Here is a 22,767-nt window from a genome sequence, read left to right as displayed (position 1 = left end):
CAATTACAAACAATTGATAATAGCAATTTGTATACAGAGATCTGGGAGCATAGTGGGGAGGTTGGGAAGGCTTGTGGGTCTGTAGAAGATAAGTTTGAATTCAAAGTGTGAATAGGAAGTTGACAAAAGACAGGGGATGGGCATGATTAAACATAAGCTATAGAAAGGTGGCCAGTCACGTGACTGCTAAATGAACTGGAGGTGGGACAGCCATAGTCAAGAAAGGAGTTTGGTGATGACGCCAATCGCTCAGAAAAGAAATGGTGAGGTCTAATGACAGAAATGACAGGAAGAGAAGGAGAGGGTTGCAGAGTCAAGGTTACATAATTCTAAATAAAACAGTCCTAAAATTAAGCTGGTGTAAAAAGGTTACTAGTTATTTTTTTTTCCACAGAGTAAAACCTCATCAGTTCAGCATAACTTGGATAGAAGCATGTCACAAATAATCAAATATGAATTACAAATTTTTAAAAAATATGACTAACTGCTTAGGGTTTTTTGACTAGATGAGATATTTTAAATACCTTTCAACTTCGCTACTTTTAATTAGCAGCATCAATGTTCCTGCAAACAATTGAAGTGAAGGTTCTTAGAAGCAAAGTTTTTTCCTGAAGTGGATTGAACATTTCTCTCTTCTGCTTTTGTTCCCACAAATGTGCTTCCCAGATTCCAAAGCTGATCTTTCCTCAGAGCCAATTTCTCTTTCACTAGTATAAAAAAGTCATAACCCCAACCTCAGGCTGATTCACCAGAGAACTGGTTTGAGAGGCCTATAAAATCTCTCAACAAGCTAGAAGACTGGTCGGCTGGTACTTCTTCCTGTCAATTAAGAGTGTCAAACTGGATAGCCCATCAGTAACACAACCATAGAAAATATCATGTTTGTAGTTGCAAACAGAAATCTGCCACATTTTTCTGATTCTCAGGATTCTTTGGGGCAACTCAATTTATTTTCAAAACTTCTGTCAGTGATGCAATGATAGAATTCAGTTGAATCACAGGACAAGCCACCAAAACATTCCCTTTTACAGAGGGAATTCTATCCTATCCTTTACTAAAGTACTACATTGGTTGAAATCCTTAATTATCACAGCCTGTCTAAAACTCACAGTAGATCAATGCACTATTTATTTTCCAAATACTTGTGCATTTCTTACATCATAACCCCATGAGTCATAAATAATTTATTTACCATGAAAAATATTAGACTCAATTCCCACAATCACACTGACTAGAAATGAAAGTATAAAGGAAATAATTTAGTATTTAAAGATGCACAGGAGGTGGCTTGCTCGCATAAGTTTTCTGAGGTTAGGAATTCAGTAGGGTCATAGTTGTAACTCTTACACACATCCTAATTGTGCAAAACTTCCTTATTACTTGCAAGTTAGAGAATGAAATAACCCCTGAAGTCTCAAGAAGGAAGAAGTTTCATAAACAGGCAGTCTCTTTGATATTAATATTTAGAGAGCTACATTCATTTTTCCCTTGTCTAGAAGATAATTAGAGCTTTGGGGGTCAATTTCTATTCCATTCGATCCATCATGCATCAGATGGGATCAGAGTCTTTCCCCAAACATTTCCCCTCTGAGCTCCACACCAATTTAGCCAACTTTCTATTAGATGTTTATCACCAGAATGTCTCACAGTTTCCTCCATCTCCACCAGCTCCGAACTATGCTCTATTTCTTCAGACACTGTACTGCTCCATGGTCACCTTCAAAATGTTTTCCTCTTCTTTCTCATTCAATTGGTCACCTTCTACCATGAATTCTACTTCTTAAATTCCTCTAGAATCTGTGTCTTCTTCCTCTATCCTTACTCCCTCAATCTTAGTTCCGGTCCTTATCCACCATCCCTTGGACAAGTATAACAGTTGCCTGAGTCCCTGAGCCCATAACTCCTGTCATCCACTGTAATTCAGCCTGTACTCAGAGTCATCCTCCCACAATACCTGACATGACTTTTCCCTCTTTTGTGCAGACTGGTTACATTTCTGGACCTTCCATATCTAGTTTTCTTCATTTACTATTTTTTGAATGCTGAGGAATTGTCTTTTTTTCATATTTAAAAAGCAACTTCAGAGTTCTATACTATCTACACATACACTTTTTCTAGAATTAAACTTTTGAGGGTTTGGATTGCAATAATTATACATAATGAACAATGGTGGCATTTGAGATAAGGTAAGGCTAAAAATGTCAGTTACACTGTTGATAGTGAGACCTTACAATAAACATGCATCAGTATCTGTTATGCAAAGGGCACGATAGTATTGAACATTCAAGGATGAGTACTTTGTATAATACTTTTTGCAAGCACTTAAATTGATAAAGCTGTTATAAGTTCAGGAGCAAGTGAGTGGGCGGAGGAGAATGGAAAAAAAAAGATTATTCTTACAGTTCTTTAGAAATGCAAATAAGAACACTGCCTGAACATCATTACCTGACTGATAAAATGGTAATCGCTTAACAGATATTTACTTAGAAACCTGTTCCAATTCCTTAATTGAAAAAAGTTCTTTAATTCAGTACAACCCTATTTGCTAAATGAAAATAAGACAAATTTCCAGGGAAAAAATAGCAGCTACTAAGTGTCATAATATGATCTATAAAATTGGAAATGATTCTTACCACTGTTTTCAAAATTTAAGTGATAAAATAAAAAGCCTTCAAGGGTGTGGTAGGTAGATCGAACTCCCTGACCAACTGGACGCTGTAGCTATGGAAGGTAATATAATGGTTCTTAGCAGGCAATAGGATTCATTGTTTCTCTGGTAAACTGGAGAGTGCCCAGCCTCCCCACAGGTGCTTAAGTCAATTTTTAAAAACTGAGACAGGCCAGAAAAACATATGTGCCAGGCCTTTAGTTTGGGAACCCAAGTCTAAAAATGTATAGAATAGATACTCTACAACACAGGAATTTTTGCACAAGCAAACTGAAACTTAGGCTCTGACATCAAGCAAACTGGGTGAAAACACTGGCTTCATCTCTTACTAGAAATGTGACTCTGGATGATGGCACTTAATCAGAAAGGGTAGAAGCCTAAAAACTACATTTTCCATACTTCCTTGCCAGCTGGTTTCTGGTTATGTTCTCCAAATGGGAGGAGATTCAGAATGGGAAACTGGACTTTGAGAAGGAAAAAGAACCTTTTTCTCCAATATCTGGAGGTGCCATTAGCAGTGAGAACAGCAGCAAATGATGATTCCTTAAGCAACAGATGTGATGGGAGCATGGCTTGCAGCGGATCCGTGAAGGTTCATGACCTCTGGTTAACATCCCCTTCTTCTTGCCCTTCCAGGGAGCTTTGTAACCAATGCCCTGCATTAAACCTCCCTTTTCTTGAAATTTATTAAACAGCCTCTATTTTCCCAACTGGACACTGATAAATATAGAAGCAGAAAGAAACAAGTCAGAGGTGTTTTCCTTTAAACAAAGATAATCAATCTAGGGATGCATTGCATACAATGGAGAGCTGTCTTTATTGAATAGAACACAAGACTAAGAGTCAAAGAGACACAGGATTGAACCCTAGATCCTCCAATTCCCAAACAGGAATGGATCCACATTCACGGAAGCTGCAGAGTAAAGAGAAAACAATGCCAAATAAGGCAGAGAAGAGCAGTGGTCTCATCCCAATTATGCCCCTTGTTTCTATCACCTCTGGGAGCCTCAGTTTCCTCAACAGAGAACAGGCACAATCAGGGACAAATAGTCAAAAAAAGTTCACAATTGATCAATAAGGTCAGCCAATTACATGGACACCAAATTTAAGCAATCAAGAAACTTACAGAGGAGAGTAGTTAATTATCAGTCCTAGGGGTAATAAAGCCAATATCTCATGATTACTGTGATCACTAAAGACAACACTTACCATTTGTTCGATCCATGTATGTGTGAGACACTAGGCTAAGAGTATTATCTACATTATAATCCTTGCAAAAAAAAACATTTTCAGATGCCAAAACTAAAGACTCTGAAAATGAAATAATTAGTTCAAGGTCATAAAGCTAGTAAATGAGAAAGTCAAGACTTGAACCCACATCATTTTGTTTCCCCAAATCCCACTCTTCCAGCTTCCTGTGATGCTGCCAGTTGAAATCACTGTGAAATATGTAATTCAGAAGCTATATAGTGTGACATCATGTAGAGCAGTGGTTCCCAAGAGGGAACCACTTTTTGGCAACAGGGACCGGTTTCGCAGAAGACAATTTTTCCACGGAGGCAGCGGGGGTGGGGGTGGGGGGTGAGAGGTGGGGGGGATGCTTCAGGTGGTAATGTGAGTGATGCGGAGTGGCAGATGAAGCTTCGCTCGCTTGCCCTGTGCCGCCCGGTTCCTAACGTCGCGGACAGCTACCGGTCCAAGGCCCGGGGGTTGGGGACCCCCTGATGTAGAAGACTGCTAGCTTTGTGCCACAACCAGCAAATTTCACCCATGGCAAGAGACCATTGTTTTAGGAACGTAAATGTCACCCTCCCCCTTAAGGTCCCCTGTGACCCCATGAGGAACAGGGGTTTCCACTACAGGGTAAGTTCCAGTTCATAGTCAATATGCTCATGATCTAATTAGAAGACTAACTGAATAATAATCACCATTGTATCAGTCAAGCAATAAAGTTGAGTATGATTCTCATTTACATTTCTAAAGCAACATAAAAATAACCCCTTTTAAATGGTACCCACTCACTTTCTCCTTATATGCTAATACATGTCACAATTTCAAAGCCTGAAGAGAGATTTCCTGCAAAACATTTCACTGACTTAAAGTTGCACATGTTCGCAGTTGCAACTGCCAGGTTACAAACATGAATTAACTCTGCTTCCAAATCAATTACATATTGATAAGTCTTTAGGGCTGACAACTTGCACACATTGATTTTAAACTCTAGGAGTTATTTCAAGGCTTTAGAATATTTAGCATTAAAAATTCCAATTTCATCCTGAGACTTTAGTGAAATATAAGTATTGTCACCAGTACTAATAATCAAACCAGAAATCAACTCCCTTATTTTAAAAATTGTTTTTTTCTCTTTGCTAAAATTGGATCATTTCAATTAATTCCTGTAGTCACACTGATTTCCAATTAATTTTATTTCTTGATTTCAAGTAATGAATTGCAAATTAGTGCCGTGACAGAATTAAAGCAACTGGGTAATTACAGTTGACCTTTGAACAACTCGGGGGTTAGGGACACAAACCCTCCGAGCAGTTGAAAAATCTGTGTAGAACTTATACTTGGCCCTCAGTACCCATAGTTCCACATCCATGGATTCAACCAATCTCGGACCATGCAGTACTGTAGCATTTACTTTTGAAAAAAATCTGCATGTAAGTGGACCCAAGCAGTTCCAACCCACGTTGTTCAAAGGTCAACTGTAACTCGAAGCCAAATACTCTTCTTTGTTATGGCTTTTAATTAATATTGTGATGTGTGTACAATAGGTGGTTGTATTTACATCATGTATGTATTTTATATTTTAGAGTATTCAGCTTTTGGCATTTATTCAGATTTTTTTGTGCTTTATACAAAAGCTTGCCATCTTGATCTTCTGTTCAATGATGTTTAGTGGCTCCCCAGCACATGGCATCAAGCCCTACCAAAGAAGGAAGAAAGATTCTCCCTTGGAAAAAAGGTTTATTCTTGGATTCCTTTCTCCCTCTCTTTCTTCCTTCTTTCCTTCATTCTTAAAGTGGCTTACAAAAATAAACAATATAAGATGTAGTTAAGAAAGCAAAAAAAGTAAGATGAAGTGACAAAAAGGGCTGGAAAAATAAAATAAGGGCATGTTAGAGCCATAGTAAGTGCCTGGAGATCTTCTATAGTTGCCAGTGGTAGTTATAAATTTGGTTCTGACTTTGCTAGAAACCATAGCAAAAGGAGCGAAATGCTACCATTTATATGATTAATCATTCCTATATGATGCTTTTTTGGTTGCTAATGAGAAACATTAATGAGAAAGCACAACAGTTTTTCTGTAGAGGAGAAACAGTATTAAACCAAGGTATTCTTACTAAAGAGAGGCAGTGCAGCAGAAAAGTGTACTGGGGCAGGGCGATGAGTCAAGGCTAGGAAGAAGCCACAGATAAAAAGAATCAAGATTAAAAAAAAATAAACTTTTGGGCTTCCCTGGTGGCGCAGTGGTTGAGAGTCCGCCTGCCAATGCAGGGGACACGGGTTCGTGCCCCGGTTCGGGAGGATCCCACATGCCGCGGAACGGCTAGGCCCATGAGCCACGGCCGCTGAGCCTGCGCGTCCGGAGCCTGTGCTCCGCAATGGGAGAGGCCGCAACAGTGAGAGGCCCGCGTACCACCAAAAAAAACACCAAAACCAACTTTCTCTCCACTCAAAGTCTGAGGTCTTTATCTTGAGAAATCTTCAAAGAGCAACTGTGTGTATATTTGGACTTTTCCTCCCCTTACGCCTTCTGCCTGAACCCTGTACTTTCTGGAGCTGGAAATTGATAGAAAAAAAATTCTTAGAAAGCAGAAACCGTTTAAGTGTAATAAACAGCAGGAAGAAAAGGACAGAGACGTGGGTGGCCTTTAGGGATCACACTTGAGCTGAGGAAAACCACATGTCAGTGGGAAGAATCTGGTAGTTAAAACAAACAAAACAGAAGGCATGGATAGTTATCTCTGAAGTCAGGCAGTAAGTGTTTTAGGGCTGCATTAAGCAGCCTCAGGGGCTTAGGGATAGCACTGGGGTAAGGCACCGCCAGGCTGGCTGCCCAAACACAGACCAATGATATCCTCGAAAAGTATCTGCTACAAAATCACTGAAGCCACTGTTTCCATTTTCCTTTCTTCAACCCTTCAAAAAAAATACAGCTGTCTCCTCTAGAGCCCCAACAAGAAGCAAACAGACCAAAAACTGACATCAGGTGGGTGTCAGACTGCCTGGAAAGGGGTGACTGCTAAGTTTGTGAGACACTACAGTATTTACCAAGGGACAGGACTCATCAGGAACTTGCCGCTCCAACCAGGGCCTGATTCACTGCTGGCTTTTCATCCTGAGTCAATCCATCCTATATCGACTGCTCTCTGCAGTGAAAGCTCTTAAGGGAAAAAATGCTTGTAATGCTTCTCCTATTTCTAAAATCCAAACCTAGCATTTCTTTTTTTTTTTTTTTTTTTTTTTTTTTTTTTTTTTTTTTTTCAGTTAGTTCACAGACAATACAGCTCATTGTATAGCCCACTATTTGGGTTCTTTTGTCATTGTATTAAATGCTATTTGTGCAACTGTCTTCTAGCTTGAGATCCTTAAGAACAGGCACTTATGTTAACTCTTCCTCGCACATCGTTTAGGTGCTTAACTAATTATATCAAACTAAAAAAGGAACACTCACATATCTTTATGTACCAATGGAGTAGCATTATTGAAATATCATAAATAAATCCAACTGCTAAAAAACGAATGGAGCTGGACATTAACATATTTTGGCTACCAAGCCTCAATTCCCCCTCCCTAAAAAGCACCAATTACTTTGGAAGATTTAACTTTCCTCGATTGCTTGTCATCTTGAGTGATACCTGCCTCCCATTATGAAATGGACAACAAGTGGTCACATGACTTAGCTTGGTCAATCAGATGTCTTGATTCTGACTCTTGAGTAGCATATAGAAAGAGGAAATGGTTGGACATTATCCATGATGCAGAAATGTACTGACCACTTCCTCCCATGGTTGGCCACTGTTCCACTTCTTAGCTCTACTAGAATTCTCAAAGTTCTTGTTTATTTGCAAACCTGGTCCCCCAGAATTTTTACCTTAATTCTTTGAACATATACATTGTAGCTTCCCCAAAATTACCTTTGAATATGTCAGCAAGTTTCTTCCTTCCTTCCTTCCTTCCTTATAAATTTATTTATTTATTTATGGCTGCGTTGGGTCTTCGTTGCTGTGTCTGGGCTTTCTCTAGGTGCGGCGAGCAGGGGCTACTCTTCGTTGCGGTGCACGGGCTTCTCATTGCAGTGGCTTCTCTTGTGGCGGGGCACAGGCTCTAGGTGCACAGGTTTCAGTGCCTGTGGCATGCAGGCTAAGTAGTTGTGGCTCGCGGACTCTAGAGCGCAGGCTCAGTAGTTGTGGCGCACAGGCTTAGCTGCTCTGCGGCAGGTGGGATCTTCCCGGACCAGGGCTTGAACCCATGTCCCCTGCATTGGCAGGTGGATTCTTAACCACTGTGCCACCACGGAAGCCCAGCAAGTTAGTTTTTAATGCTTATAGTCAATAACACTGGTAGATATACAATAGCAAGGATCAAGGTGAAATAGCAAACTCAATTAAATGAAACCAAACAAACCAAAAATTAACTAACCGGTATGGCCTAACCAAATACTTAAATGCTAGACATTTTATTTAGCCCTAAGTGTCAACTAGGACCTCTCTGTTCCTTGATATCTGGGGAAAATTGGCTGAAGACTCTCAACTCCATAGCCCATAGAAATCTTTCTCTCAGATTTCTGATTCACACTCATCCTGTGCCTTTGGGGTGTTCATTCTCACACATGCATTCTCTCTTCCAAACTACATTTACCCAGACAGGAATGTCAGGCATCTCACCAATTTACACATGCGCGTGCACACACACACACACGCTCATATAAAATATCTGTAGTATAGTAGGAGGCAGTGTGGTTTTAATGACCTTGAGCAGTTTACTTAACCTCTTTGTACCTTAGTTACCACACATTGTAAAATGAGGATAATAATAATGTGCCTCAGAGGATCGTTTTAAAAGTTAAAAGGATAATACAAGTTAAGTTTATAGTCATGATGACCTCACAAATAGTAAACATTCCACATTCCTTTCCTAGCCAAGCTAGAAAATTTTGCTGAAGAACTCGGTGCCGGGAGAGCTCAGCACACACATCATGCATTTTTAAACAAACAAACAAAAAGATGCAACCTAACTCCTCTCAACGTCTTACAGCCACCACGTAGCTAGATGTCCCACCTTCTGCTAAGCAGGATCCAGACTCTCCTTCTTCTCTGAATCTTCTCTTTTCCTACCTTCTCCCTCCTCTGGTCACTCATTTTCCTGTCTTCAGAGCAAGTTTAAAAATTCCTCTCCTGTGCCAGGGACCCAGACCCTTTGGCTTTCACTCTATACGGGCACTTTACCAAGTGAAGACATTTCCTTAACAAGTTCCTATTCTTCAAATGATAACATTTACTCTACCTAGTTATACCTAGAACATGGGTTTCCAGACCCTAGTCATCTGCATGGTACCCTTGTGATTTTTTTCACATTCATTTATTAATGAATATTTTAAAAGTACATAATATTTTTCTTTTTTTCCAGCATTATGGAGATAAATAATTGACTTACAGCACTGCATAAGTTTAAGGTGTACAGCATAATGAGCTGACTTACATATATCATGAAATGAGTACAATAAGTTTAGTGAAATCCATGATCTCATACAGATACATAGTTAAAGACATAGAAAAAAAAATACTTTTTCTTGAGATGAGAGCTCTTAGGATTTACTCTCTTAACAAGGATGAAGGCAGGTAAAAGATGCAAATGCCTAAGTACAACATGATAAATATAATTAACACTGCTGTATAGGGACTTCCCTGGTGGCACAGTGGTTAAGAATCCACCTGCCAATGCACGGGACATGGGTTCGAACCCTGGTCTGGGAAGATCCCACATGCCACAGAGCCACTAAGCCTGTGCACCACAACTGCTGAGCCTGAGCTCTAGGACCCACGTGCTGCAACTACTGAGCCCACGTGCTGCAACTACTGAAGCCTGCGCGCCTAGAGCCTATGCTCTGTAAAAAGAGAAGCCACCGCAATGAGAAGCCCACGCACTGCAACAAAGAGTAGCCCCTGCTCATCACAACTAGAGAAAGCCCACGTGCAGCAACAAAAACCCAACATGGCCAATAATAATAATAATAATGAAAAAACACTACTTATAATTTTTTTCTTTAAATAAAACTTACTTTCAAATTTTAAGGAAATGTATTTTAAAAGAAAACTCTATTTCATTACTATCAGTGTCAAAATAGTATTACCACCATAAGTTTACCTTAAAATAAATGTTTATTTAAAAATAAAACAGACTTTCATGTACCACCTAAAATCATCATGCATTACTATTGATCCATGCATCACAATTTGGTAAATAAAGGTCCTTTACTATGGACACCCAGAGGGTGGGCTGAGAAGGAAATGGCTGGAAAGTCTGTGGCACTTGCATGTTACTAATATTGTGGGTAGAGATGGGGAGTAGGTGAGGGTTAGCATATGTTGATGGGATCAGGTTAGAAATCAGACAGAGAGGATGGTCCAGAGACATCCTATGGAGGGGTGATATCATCTTGTATCCTGCATTGCAGATCTACAGCACCCAGGAGAATGGCTAATGTTCATTTAACTGAATTGCATTCTGCTATTAGAATCCAATGCTGCTATAAATAAATGTTGAAAAGCTGGAAATGTTAGGGATCATACTATCTGAATCATCCAAAAAGAAGTTCTGATTTTAACCAACTGATCCAGTTTAACACAATGTCTGAAACTTAAAATAATTTGACAAACTTATCACCATTCACACTGCTCACTTTGGCCTTTTAATTAATAAAAATAAAATGGAGACTCTCTAGATTCCACTATGCTTTCTCTGTGCAGATAACGCCACAAATTTTCAGAGGCAAATTAAGTAGGTGGTACTAGCCTAAAAATCTCTGTTAAAGTCCTAAGAGTGCACCAAGTCAGTGTGTTTGGTAAATATCAAAGTCCACGATGCTTCCATGGGGAGTGTAAAATGTTTTACTGCTGCATATAGAGTCTCTGTGCATACCTAAGTGTACTAGAACATCACCCTATTTGAAATATATGTAGCACAATTACTGGCTGATCAATAACTGTTTATTAAATACCCACCATGTGCCAGGGATTATTCATGAGACATGTTCTACCCTTAAGGAACCCCTGCATTGGGGTGATAGTACATCTTTGCAGCTCCAGTCACATTACACTAGAGTTTCTGTGAATTTCTGTCGAGATATTTGACAGCTCCATTTTGTCACAGCGTCCTCCTACATCAAACACAGAGGCATAGTGCCCCTGATCTATACCTGAAATGTGCTTTCCTACAGATCTCAAATGAAAGAAAAACTGCTCCTGTGATTGCACCAAGAATGTATTTTTTGAGCATGTCTTCCAGCTATTGATATCGATGATATCTTCAGCCTCAAATGCCAATTCATAACATTTAAGCCTTATTGAATACAATTTTCTCCACAATATTTGGTTGTACTGAAAAAAATGCAGCAAGCCTTTAAAGAAAAAAAAAATCCCTAGAAGCCATCCTATTATTTGATCTCCAAGGGTTGCAAGAAATTACAGAAAAACAAAACAAAAATCATTTAGCATTATGTAACTATACCATGCAACCATCATGTCACATAATCTAATGACCTGGTTGTTAAAAGAACTGGCAAACTAGCACTTGTCACAAAAAGCTATTTAAACATATATCTAAAGTTTAGATGTACAGATAAATATTCTTAAGCTATTTTTACCCCCATTTAAATACATCTTCTTTCTTCCTATTACAGAGATGAGTATCTATTTTCATAGAAGAGCACCTCCCATAATGCAGACTTTTAGTATAGGCATCTGGAATCATTTACAGCCATATTATATTTATAATTTAAGCAGAAATGAAAAAACATTAATAATCAAACAGTACCACACTCACGATTATATATGAAATACTGAAGAAAATCCACATCTATTAGCTTTGTAACTCTACTACAACAGACTTTTCAGAGACCTTAGAGTTCAAATGACCACAATTTACAGCACAATATATACAGAAATGTAACATACCTCACATTAGCATCAAGTTCATCCATTACAGGAAATAGGCATGGGTGAGTTGGATTTCAGTGTGCACAGGGTACTATAATGGGGAAATTAAAAAGAGATTAGACAAGAAAGTAATGTAGGAAAATAAAAGTCATGATGGGAAAAAATGCCAAATAATCATTGCTTCCTAATTATTAGGACTTTTGTAGTGTGTCGGAAAAGTATTTAATAAACAATACTACCGCAAAAAGCTATTGGCATACTGAGCTATGGCACAGCTGAGTATTGCAAAAAGTTTCTTTACATTTGACTAATCTCTTAGAGATTAAAACGTAAAGGTATTTCTTTTTACTCCATGTTTAATCTGTTTGTTATTTTTTGCTCTTCCCAGATACATACCTTGTTTATATGATCTGCATTAGGACACTAGCTGGTGAAAACAGGTAACTATATTGTTATGATTAAAATAGTACACTGCCTAAAATGGTCAGCCATCCTGTTTCCTATGAGGATTTTTCAGTTCATTTTTTTAAAAAACCCTTTTTGAGGGTGGATAAATCTCTTTGATGATCTAGTAAACTCTTGAGAACCCTCTTCCTAGAAAAACAAAATAGATGTGCATGTACATACATACACACTTTCTGGGGAGCCTATAATTCCTTGAGGCCCCTCCATGAACCCCAGGCTAAGAACTCACAATTGAAGAGGAGTCAACTTTCAAACTACTGTTAAGTTCCTCTAGTATAGACCCTCAGAAGACCTTACACCTTTTAATGGATGGACACTCACTGATCTCCACCAAGTCAGCTCTCTGAAGTGGCTGTGTAGTTTTAGTTTTCAGAAGAATTCCTATACTTTTCACCACATTTGTTCTAAAACACGGTGAATCAGAGAACATAGGGGTGGAGCTCAGTCTGTTTCTTTTGGGGTTACCCTAAGCAAAAGTCTTTCTCCTTCTAACTTCATCCTCTACTTCTCAATAAACAGAAGGGATTGGAAGAGATGATCTCTGGGTTTACTTCTAGCTCTGATATTCTATAATTCCATCTGCTGGTTTTCCAATAAAATTTTACAGGGAAGAAACTGTAAATTTGTTTATCTACATAACAAAACCATGAAACTCAGACTGGGCCCTTGGATTCCTTGGTCAGAGTGAACCAAACATATATGCCTGGCAGCCAGGAAAAGAATGGCAGGCCACCAGAGCTGGAAAGGACATGGATCTCTCTGTATTTTTCAAAGTTTATTCTTTAAAGCCTCTAAGATTAACATGGGCTCCCATGGGCATTTCTGGGTTTGTGACAGGTATGAGGAAGGCTCAGCCTACAGGACTCAATCCCCTACTCTGACCTCAAGCAAAGCACTTCTGTCTACTTCTATCTCTTTTACATTTTGAATCTGGAATAATCTTTTATTTGAAGTACATAAGTACAAAGCCCTAACTACTGAAGTGGCAGGGTTCCATCCTTTGTACTCCTCTATCTAAAATCATTCCTGAAGTGAGATGATGTGTGTGCACATCTATTTTTTTCTAGGCAGATGATGTTCAAGAGTTTACTAGATTATCAAAGGGATATGATTACCCACCCTCAAAAACGGTTAAAAAAAACTGAAAATACTCATACTATTTTAATCATAACAATACAGTTACCTATTTTCACTAGCTAGTGTCCTAATGCAGATGGTATAAATAACCTATGTTTCTGGAAAGAGCAAAAAATAGCAGATTAACATCCATTCTCATGAATTAAAAAACAGTCTGTTCACTAGAGATTTCCAAAGTTATAAAGTCTAGGCCTTTCCCAGACTCATATCACCTACCTGACATCTCAACTTATATTGATTAAAAAGCATTTCAAACTAAACCCTTCATTTCCTGCTCCAGCACAAAAACCTACTCCTCCCCTAGTATTCTCCATCTCAGTAAATGGCTCCACCATTTATCCAGTTGCATAGACAAAACACCACATTTTTTCATACCCTACAATCAAACTATCAGCAAACTGACTCCCTCTACTTTGAAAATGATTCCTCAATCTGACTTTTTTTCATTACCTCCAAAACCAGCACCTGGTCCAAACCACCTTCTCCTTTCCCAACTGGTGTCCTAACTACTCTCCTAACTTTCCTAACTGGTCTCCTGCTAGCTCCACTATCATCTCTTCTCCCCATGGTAGCCAGAATATTTTTTAAATGGAAGTCAGATCATTTCTTGCCTATATAAAATTCTAGTGGCTTTCTGCCATGCTTAAAATAAAATCCAAACTCCTTATCATGATCTGGTCCCAGCTCCTCTCCAACTCAACTTTAGCCATGCCCCACCCCCTCACTACCTTTGAACTCTTTGGTTTTGCATCTTTCCTTGACCATCATAGTAGGCTCTCACCTCAGAGCCTTTTCACTTGTTTCCTCTCCCTGGAATGCTACCATGTAGATCACTCAGTTACTTCCTTAGGGACACAGGAAATAAGGCTGTCACTTCCTTGACCATCTAAATAAAATTTCAGACCACATTTTCTGAAAGTTTCCATCCTCTGTATCCACTCTATTTTTTTCTTCTTAGTACACACCTTATATATACGCCATTGCTTCTTTATTAGTGATTTATCTCCCTTACTAAAATATGTTTCAAGAGGGTATAGTTATATCTTGATCACTATTATAACCTCAGTGCCTAGAAAAACGCCCAAAGTATTCTCTTCGTAGATATTTCTTGAGTCAACTAAGTAGTTAATTCGTTTTGCAAATGAGGAAACTGAGGCTTGAGAGCTTGTGACTTTCCCTCTGGGAGGCAGTATATGAACCACTCCAGAATAAATATTGTAATTTTTAAAAGTATCAAAAACCAGTTCATCTTATTTATTTACCCTTTACTAAGTATTAACAAGTGCCAAATACTGTCCTTTTCCTTCTCCTCCAACCTCTGAGACTTTATGTCTATTGTTAGATGAAGAGACTAAGTGTCAAAGAGGTTAACTGACTTGCCAAAATCACACAGCTAGCACTTAACCAAACTGAGAATTCAATCCAGGGTTGTGAAATCTGAAACTCAAGCTTTATCTTACATAGATTTTGTCATCCTATCACACTTCCTCCCACTGTTAACAAGGGAAACTCCTCATGAAAGTGAATATTTGCTTTAATTTTCTGCTGCCCATTTATTTCCTCTTTGTCTGAGAACCGTGCCTTGATTTTCCTTTGTGGAATGCCTCCCCTGCCTCAATCCCACTGATGAGCACATGACCAGGACTGGCCAATCAGAATAGTCCATTCTCTGGCCACAAGGATTCATTAACTCACCAGCTAGACTGTGAAGCCAGCCCTGGGATTTTTGCTAGAAAGAGCCTGTCTTTCCCCTGCTGTTGCTAAACGGATAGACTTCCAATTTAAAGCTGCTGGTGGCCATCAGTGCCACTTTGTGGGGAGAACTTGTCTGAGAACGAAGCTAACACCCAAAGGAAAAGAGTTGCAACACAGAATACTGAGTCCTGATGAGATAATTTGAGGCTTAAGGTCTAGCAGTGTCTTAAGACAGTCTTATACTTAAACTTCCCAACTATATTGAGCCAAAAAATTCTCTTTTTTCCTCTGTAAGCCAATCTGAGTTGGGTTCCAACCATTATCTGCAACAAACAAACAAAAATATCCTTAGTTATATACAAGAAAATCAACATTGTATTTGTATACAGATGAGAAGGAAGAAAAGCTGCAACTAAGTAAAACAGTTAAAGGCTAGCTAAAATTTATTCATTGAAACTGCATTTGAAAATGTTACAACATGGGGAAAATTATATATTCATAGCAATGTACATTGTTATATTTTGCTCATGGAAACTCAATGAGCAAATTTTAAATGACTGCCATTTAACAAGCCAGTGAGGACATGCATTTTGTTAGAGATAAAGGAACAGTAACAAAAGAGATGCTGGGGATTAGTACTTTATCCTGAATTGATTCATCGATTATAGTCCTCTATTTTCTGCTGCGCTCACCAGGGATATCTAATCTGAGCTGTGATTTTAGGGACACCACTTGCTGGGAAGACTGCTCAGAGTGACAGGTGTGTGCAAGGAACCATGCTTTTATGTTGCATACTTATATTTCTGACTCCTTAACAAAATACTACCCAGTTAATTAAAAGTACAATCAACTGAGAGCATCTCCCATGCTCAGATATAAGCTATATCCCTTCTAAAAGTTCTAATCTGAAATTCAATTAGACCTCATGTGCGTATGGCACACGTGCATGTATGTGTATGAGTGTGTTTTAATGATAGTCATGCTGTATCCTTGTCTCCTTCAGAGAAACACTCCTAGATCATCATAATCAGAAAAAAAGCACAGCAAGTCCTGGGAAAGGGGTGGAAGGGGGAGCCAAATAAACCCTCTACCATGTAAGGTACAAATGAAGGTCTCAGTATTATCTCAGCAACAGGACATCAAGTCACTAATTATTCAAAATACGTTATCTGTCACAAAAGTAAAGCTACAGCAACATACAACTCCATCAGATTCTTTGGAGCTTCTTTTCCTTGTTGGATACATTAAGACTGATCTTTCCTTATAACGGGAGGAGAAGGAGGAGGAAGAGGTGAAATTCTTTATGCCACCAAATGCTGATTCCAACCCTTAGTTTTCTGGCTTACAAATTTAAAAAAACTAAATGGCAAACCCCAAAGGTAAGCACACCCCATCTTTACCCTTGTTCTTTTACTTGTTAATGGTTAACAGAAGGTGTGTAGTTGCATCTCTATTATGAGAAGTGTGAGCACAGGGCTCACCTGTAAATAGTCCCCACCTATTGGAGTGAAATATTGATGTAGTTTGGTATAGTGCCAACATCTGCCAACTCGGAGCTATGTCATAACCTCAGCTTGCTTTGCTGCACTTTGGTTTTTTTCCTTTGGTTTTGGTCGCATGGGCAGATATTCATGCATAACGGTGCATGGATTGACCACGTTTCTTTATACAGTACGCCTACATGGGTTAAATTTCTACATCAAAGGGCATATTCCAATACCTTTGTTTTGGACAAGTGTCAGGAATAAGTAAAACATTATTTATCTTAATTGCCAAATTGAGGGTGGGAGCTTGGCACAATGGAAGGAACACTGGACCAGGAGTCACTCAGCTTGACCCGCTACTAACTCACTCACTGTTCCTATTCTTAAGCAAGTCTGTTCATCGGTCTAGGTCTCTACTGTCCCAACTGTAGAATCAACTAGGCCAGAGGGTATTGGACAGGGTGAGCAAAGGGAGAAATTTCAAGGAATTAGAACTTCTCAGAAGTTAAAGGAAATTTTGAAAAGGTGAGTTGCTTGTCATTAGAGGTATTTAGGCAGCATGTGGGTAATTATTTAAGGATGTCTAAACGAGAAATGTGATTCTGGTGACTGATAAGGTTTCTTCCAATGCTAAACCTGTAGCACCGTGATAGTCTGTGTTAGTTCTGCTCAAATCCCCAGCAAAAGACCAAGTGTTTTGAATGATTTTCCAAATTAAAAAAATGTATGATCAATTCACATATACTGTCCCAAACAGGCTCCATCTCCCGAGCATGATCACAGACGTTTCTGAACAGGTGGGACTAAAAGAAGAGCAATGTAATGTGCAATTAACTAAAGCCAGATATTCGCTAAGAGTCAGCTGTCAAATGCTTGTTGTTGGCCTCATCATCTCATTACACTAACTCACTACCAGCCACATGTACCAAAACAGCCAATCTCACCAGGATCAAACACACAAGCATTCCCCAAAATAGTCTTCTGCATCCCACGGTGACCATGATTTCCTAGTAACCTTCACTGTGATAAAAACTCTTGGATCATCTGAAAAATTGCAACTGTGCAAATTCTCACTAAATGGAAGAAAAAGAGCCCTCTCCTTGGCTATTTACTATGACTTTGTTTTCTGGAAAATATTTGGAATTTATAGGATGTTGTTTCACCATTTTCTTTTTTTTACTTCAATCAGCTGATCACACTCTCTAAAAGAATTTCTCTCTGTAAATTAGTCCTGAAAAAAAATTTACATTATTTGTTTATCTAGACATCTAAATGATGGTAGTTCACAAGTGCAAATGCATATAAACCATGAAAAAAAAAGAGTCTTTATTCCAGGAGCTGGACCTTCATTGCAAGTGTCTCTTTCTAGGGCTGGTAGTCAGAATGCCATTTGTGCTAAGTCATCTAGAAAGATTTAGTCTAAATAAAAACCTTCTAGCTGTTTCATTTCCATAACTGAAAATCCAAACAGATGCCAACTCAGTTACACTTAAGGGACCACCAAGCTAATATATACAATTAGCATGCAAAATGGCTTTTTTTTTTCAAAATAATTAAGAATATTCTTTCTAGGTAAGAAAACATTTCTCAGCTATAGTCCCTTTATTAAAAAACTGATATTGAAAACAGCCCTTAAACAATGAAAGAATATTTAAGAGGCATACCCATTCTACCTTTGGGGAAAAAATGGATTACAGGAAATGTAAAGGAGGAATATGAACTTCCATTTCATGTAGAACTGAATGGAGTATATCTAGAGCATTTCTAGAAATCATATTTTTTTAAGGCACAGATCCCCCACCACCCCCAAATAACATGATGAGGACTGTGAGGTTACAAGAAATCAGATCCAATTAAATGTGGATCTGGATATTTCATGAAGAAAAAAAGAAGATTCAAGTCATTTATTTATATATTTACTTTTCTGATCACTTGATTAATGTCCCACTCCCAATATGGCCACAGGCTCTACATGGAAAGAGACACGGTACGCGATCATGACATGATATGAAAGTTCAACTTGAAAATTAGAGAAGCAATTAGCCTTGTCTTTGTGTTGCCAAAGGGGAGATGGTGGAAGTCTCAAGAGAAGTTTGAACCGCATTATGAGGTAAATCAACTGACATCAGAGCTGTCCAATTATTGACCTGTGTGCCTTGGCAAGTAACAAGGTTCACCCTCGTGGGAGGCTCAAACAGAAGCCAGAAAACCATCCGTCAGTCACGTTTGAGGGGACAAAGCAAGTCTTGGATGATTCTGAATTCTGATGAAATCCAGGAATGCAGCGAGAGCAGAACTAAATAAGAGACTGTTTACTGTAGAGCAGTGGTTCTCAAGTTTAAGCATGCATGAGAATCACCTGGAGACTTGTTAAAACACAATGGCTGAGTCCTACCCCCAAGTTTCTGATTCAATAAGTTTAGAATGAATAATCTGCATTTCTAACAAGTGCCCAGGTATTACTGATGCTGCTGTTCTTGGGATGACTCCTTAAGGTAAAACATAGATTTCCCAATGTTTTCTCATGTCTCCTGGAGAAAGCACATGATATTAGGCAATAGGTGGATAAAAGTACCATTGGATCATATGGTAAAAAAAATGTGTTTTTTCATTTTCTTTTTTAATCACTGTTGTTTACACTGAAGGAAAGGATTCATATACGTGTTAGCTTATCTTCAAGTCCTTCCTGATATTTGGTAATCTCTCTTTTATAATAAAAAACAGGTCAAAGGCTCACAGTCTTTTGTTAGAAACACTACTGTCTTACTTGGCTCCCCCTAAGAAGCAGATCTTGAGGTGAGGATTAAATAGATGCACATAGCTGATGTGGCAGGTGCAGGTACACTGGCAGGGAAGTAATGATACAGGAAAGAGGATGAAAGGCAGCTTATAAGCCACTGAAGCTTAATCCCACAGGGAAGTTCTGGGAAACAGTGTAAAATGTATGCCTCAGAATTATCCTGGACAAGTGGGGAGGGAACTAGGGTATTGATACTCCCACAGCCATTATGTATTGCTTAAGAGCTGTCCACAGGGAGACATGGATTCCCAGGCATCTCCAGTTCACTGTGCTTGTGAGAAAGGTTGATTTCAGCAGACTGAGGGCAGCCCTCCAAAAATTATGTTGGTTCATCATTGGAAGTCAGGATGGTATACACAGAAATGGTAAGGGGATCTGTGGGAAAATGGGAGGAACAGTTGACAGTATCTGCTCCAACTATTTAGCTGAAACCTGGTACAGTGTGTTTTTTGCTTTTTTTTTTTTTTTTTTTTTTTTAGTTACCTTCCATTTCTTGCAATTGGTACTGGTTTCCACTTACAATTTTCTTTCTCTGTAAAATAAATTTATCTAAGGAAAACTAATTGCTCTAAAGAAAAGTGCTATGTAGATACTGCTCCAGATGCTTGCATGAGAAGGTGGCAAGAATCACAAGGGTAGTACTCAAATAACTGAAGCTTGGGAAATGCTAGCATAGTGGTTTAAAGCAGAGATTGGCAGTTGTTTTTTTGTTTTTTGTTTTCTGTAAAGGGCCATTTAGCAAATGTTTTAGGCTTTTTCAAGCATCAGATCATTATCACAGCTACTCAACTCCGGTGTTATAGTATGAAAACAGCCATAGACAATATATAAATGAATGAGCATGACTGTTTTCCAATAAAATTTATTTGTGGACACTGAATTTGAATCTCATATAATTTTCACTTGTCACAAAATAGTATTCTTCTTTAGATTTTTTTCAACAATTACAAAATGTAAAAACCATTCTGAGCCCGCAGGCCAGTCAAAAACAGGCAGCCAATCAGATAGTTTGCCAGCCCCTGATTCAAGGCATCAATTACCAGTATGCCCTTGGACAAATTACTTACTTTTCTTAGCCTCAGTGGCCTCATTTGTATAACAGGGGTAAGCATAATACCAATATCGCAAGGTTACTGAAAAAAATAAATGAAAACAAATACTTACAAAGCAGGTGCCCAGAAAGTTCACAACATAATGTTAGACAGCTATTGTATCAAGATGGTCTCCAGTTTGGCAGTGCCTCAGTCACTGGAGTCTATATGTTTCATACTCTACTTCTCCACAAAGGCAACTAGGCACCTGGGGGCTGATCTCCCCTACTTTGGGATGTGGTTACAGAAATTATTCTTCTTCTCTACAGAATAGGTCCTGAAAGCTGAGCCTGAAAATACCCAAAGGGTTTTGTCACCACCGATTTCAGAGGCCTGGAATTGGGAGCAGGTCAAGCCAAAATTTGCATTCCATCTAAATTAAGCTTCTAAATTAGTGTTTTGTGTCTCGCAGAATTATGCTGCTGACAGTAGTGGTTCTCAAACATTCGAATACCTAAAAATCACTTGCGAAACTGCAGATTCAGGTGCCTCACTCAAATACCTGAATCACTAGGTCCAGGAATCTGCATTTTAACAAATGTCTCAGGGATTCTGGTGCAGATGATTCATGGAGAGCAGCTTGGAAAACACATCAAGGTTGGATTGCAATCCACCAGGTGAACGTGCCCTTCTGAAATCCTCTTTAATTGTTTTCCTGTATCTGTTTAAATGCCTCATCAGCTGAGAGACCAGGATTACAGTATTTGCTATGCATGCCAAAAGAAAAGTCTCCACCAGCATATATACCTCTTCTGTCCTCACTCTTTTCTATTTCTCCTGAACCTCCTGGAGTAGAAACAGTGTATACAGAACTCTCTACTTAAGATATCATGTGCTGATTATCATATACAATTAAGCACACCAGTGCAATCTCAAAGGACGTGTGCTATTTAGAACTTAGATGTAAATTCTTGAGCAGAAGCTGCATATTTACTGGACTAATAAAATGTTACCTCCCAAAAGGCTGCTGCCCACAGTTTCCTACCAATAGTTCCCAGACAAACCTCTTGGAAAATATAAAACCAAACCATAGATTTTAAAGGGACCCACTTAATACAGAAGAGAAGACTCCTGGGGAAGAAGCAGGAGAGGAGTACTGACATGTTTCTATAACTGATATTTGTTTAACACACACTAAGTACTAAACTCTTCACATGCATTGCCTCATTTCATCTTTACACCATGCTACAAAGGAGTACTACAATTATATCATTTCACAGACAAGGAAACTGAAGCATAGAAAGAAGATGTTATCCAAGGCCACACCAGAGCCCAGACCATTCAACCATTAAGTTAGCCCATAAAGGATCCAGATCAACTTTTCCAGTTCAGTTTTATTAATTAGATATTTATGTGGCTCATCAAAACTTACAAAATGTCTACTGCCACCTGAAAGAGAATAATTTTTTTTTACGAAAGCCCAACTTTGCTCATAGCAGTATGTGACACTGAGTTCCTCATTTCGCTTCCATAAGCCCCAGGTCTCCAGCTATTCAACATGTTTAAGATATCCAGCCCACCTGTCTTGTATATTTGCTATTACTCATGAAGTTCAAATAAGATAACACATGTGAAAGTCCTCTGAACACTGTAAAAAGTTATCTACAATAATAATTTCCCAGCCTATCATTTCCACAAATTATTTTAAAATGTTGAGAAGGAAAAATGTTTTGCAAAATCATCTGTGTCAAAAATCAGATTTTCCAGAGATTTGGTAGGTTGTAAAGTACCTTTATTTGTGGAGCAGAAGAAACACTGCTTCTACGTGGAAAGTAGACTATCATGGCTCAATGCAATGGAAATTTCAGGAGCTTGAGAATCAGATGACCTGGGTGCTGGTCATTGCCCTGCCACTAAGTGACCCTGAGTGAGTCTTTCTTTCTCCCCTTCCAGGAGATAAAATGCTGCTTGGCCGTTAAGAAAATGGTTTGGGGGAGTCAGAGCAACAGCATTAAATCCACTACCTCCTCAGGAATGACCTTAGGCAAGTCAAGTCACCTGTCTTGGTCTTAGTTTCCCAGTGATAAAAACGAGAATTAGAAACAACAGCTTCAGAGAGACCTTCAAGATGGCAGAGGAGTAAGACGTGGAGATCACCTTCCTCCCCACAGATACATCAGAAATACATCTACATGTGGAACAACTCCTACCGAACACCTACTGAATGCTGGCAGAAGACCTCAGACTTCCCAAAAGGCAAGAAACTCCCCACGTACCTGGGTAGGACAAAAGAAAAAAACAGACAAAAGAATAGGGGTGGGAC

At 38.9% G+C, this 22,767-nt stretch overlaps 1 protein-coding gene across 8 annotated transcripts in view; it reads right to left on the bottom strand.

Moving 5' to 3' along the window:
* HTR4 (5-hydroxytryptamine receptor 4) overlaps positions 1-22,767 on the bottom strand; it is a 211,706-nt gene that overhangs the window by 164,572 nt on the left and 24,367 nt on the right. For 7 of the 8 annotated variants that reach the window (XR_010840322.1, XR_010840320.1, XR_010840321.1 and 4 more), the window contains exon 2: positions 11,851-11,923. The exons of the other annotated variant lie outside the window; for it this stretch is intronic. Coding sequence is in view for 1 of the 7 variants with exons in the window: in XM_067032130.1 (XP_066888231.1) it covers positions 11,851-11,876 (26 nt within the window). In the remaining 6 variants the exon portion in view is untranslated. The remainder of the gene's footprint in view (positions 1-11,850; positions 11,924-22,767) is intronic. 8 annotated transcript variants of the gene reach the window in all.

The sequence above is a fragment of the Kogia breviceps genome, chromosome 4 (genome assembly GCF_026419965.1).
Source record: "Kogia breviceps isolate mKogBre1 chromosome 4, mKogBre1 haplotype 1, whole genome shotgun sequence".
Taxonomy (NCBI): Eukaryota; Metazoa; Chordata; class Mammalia; order Artiodactyla; family Physeteridae; genus Kogia; species Kogia breviceps.
This window is presented reverse-complemented; position numbering and strand designations above follow the sequence as displayed.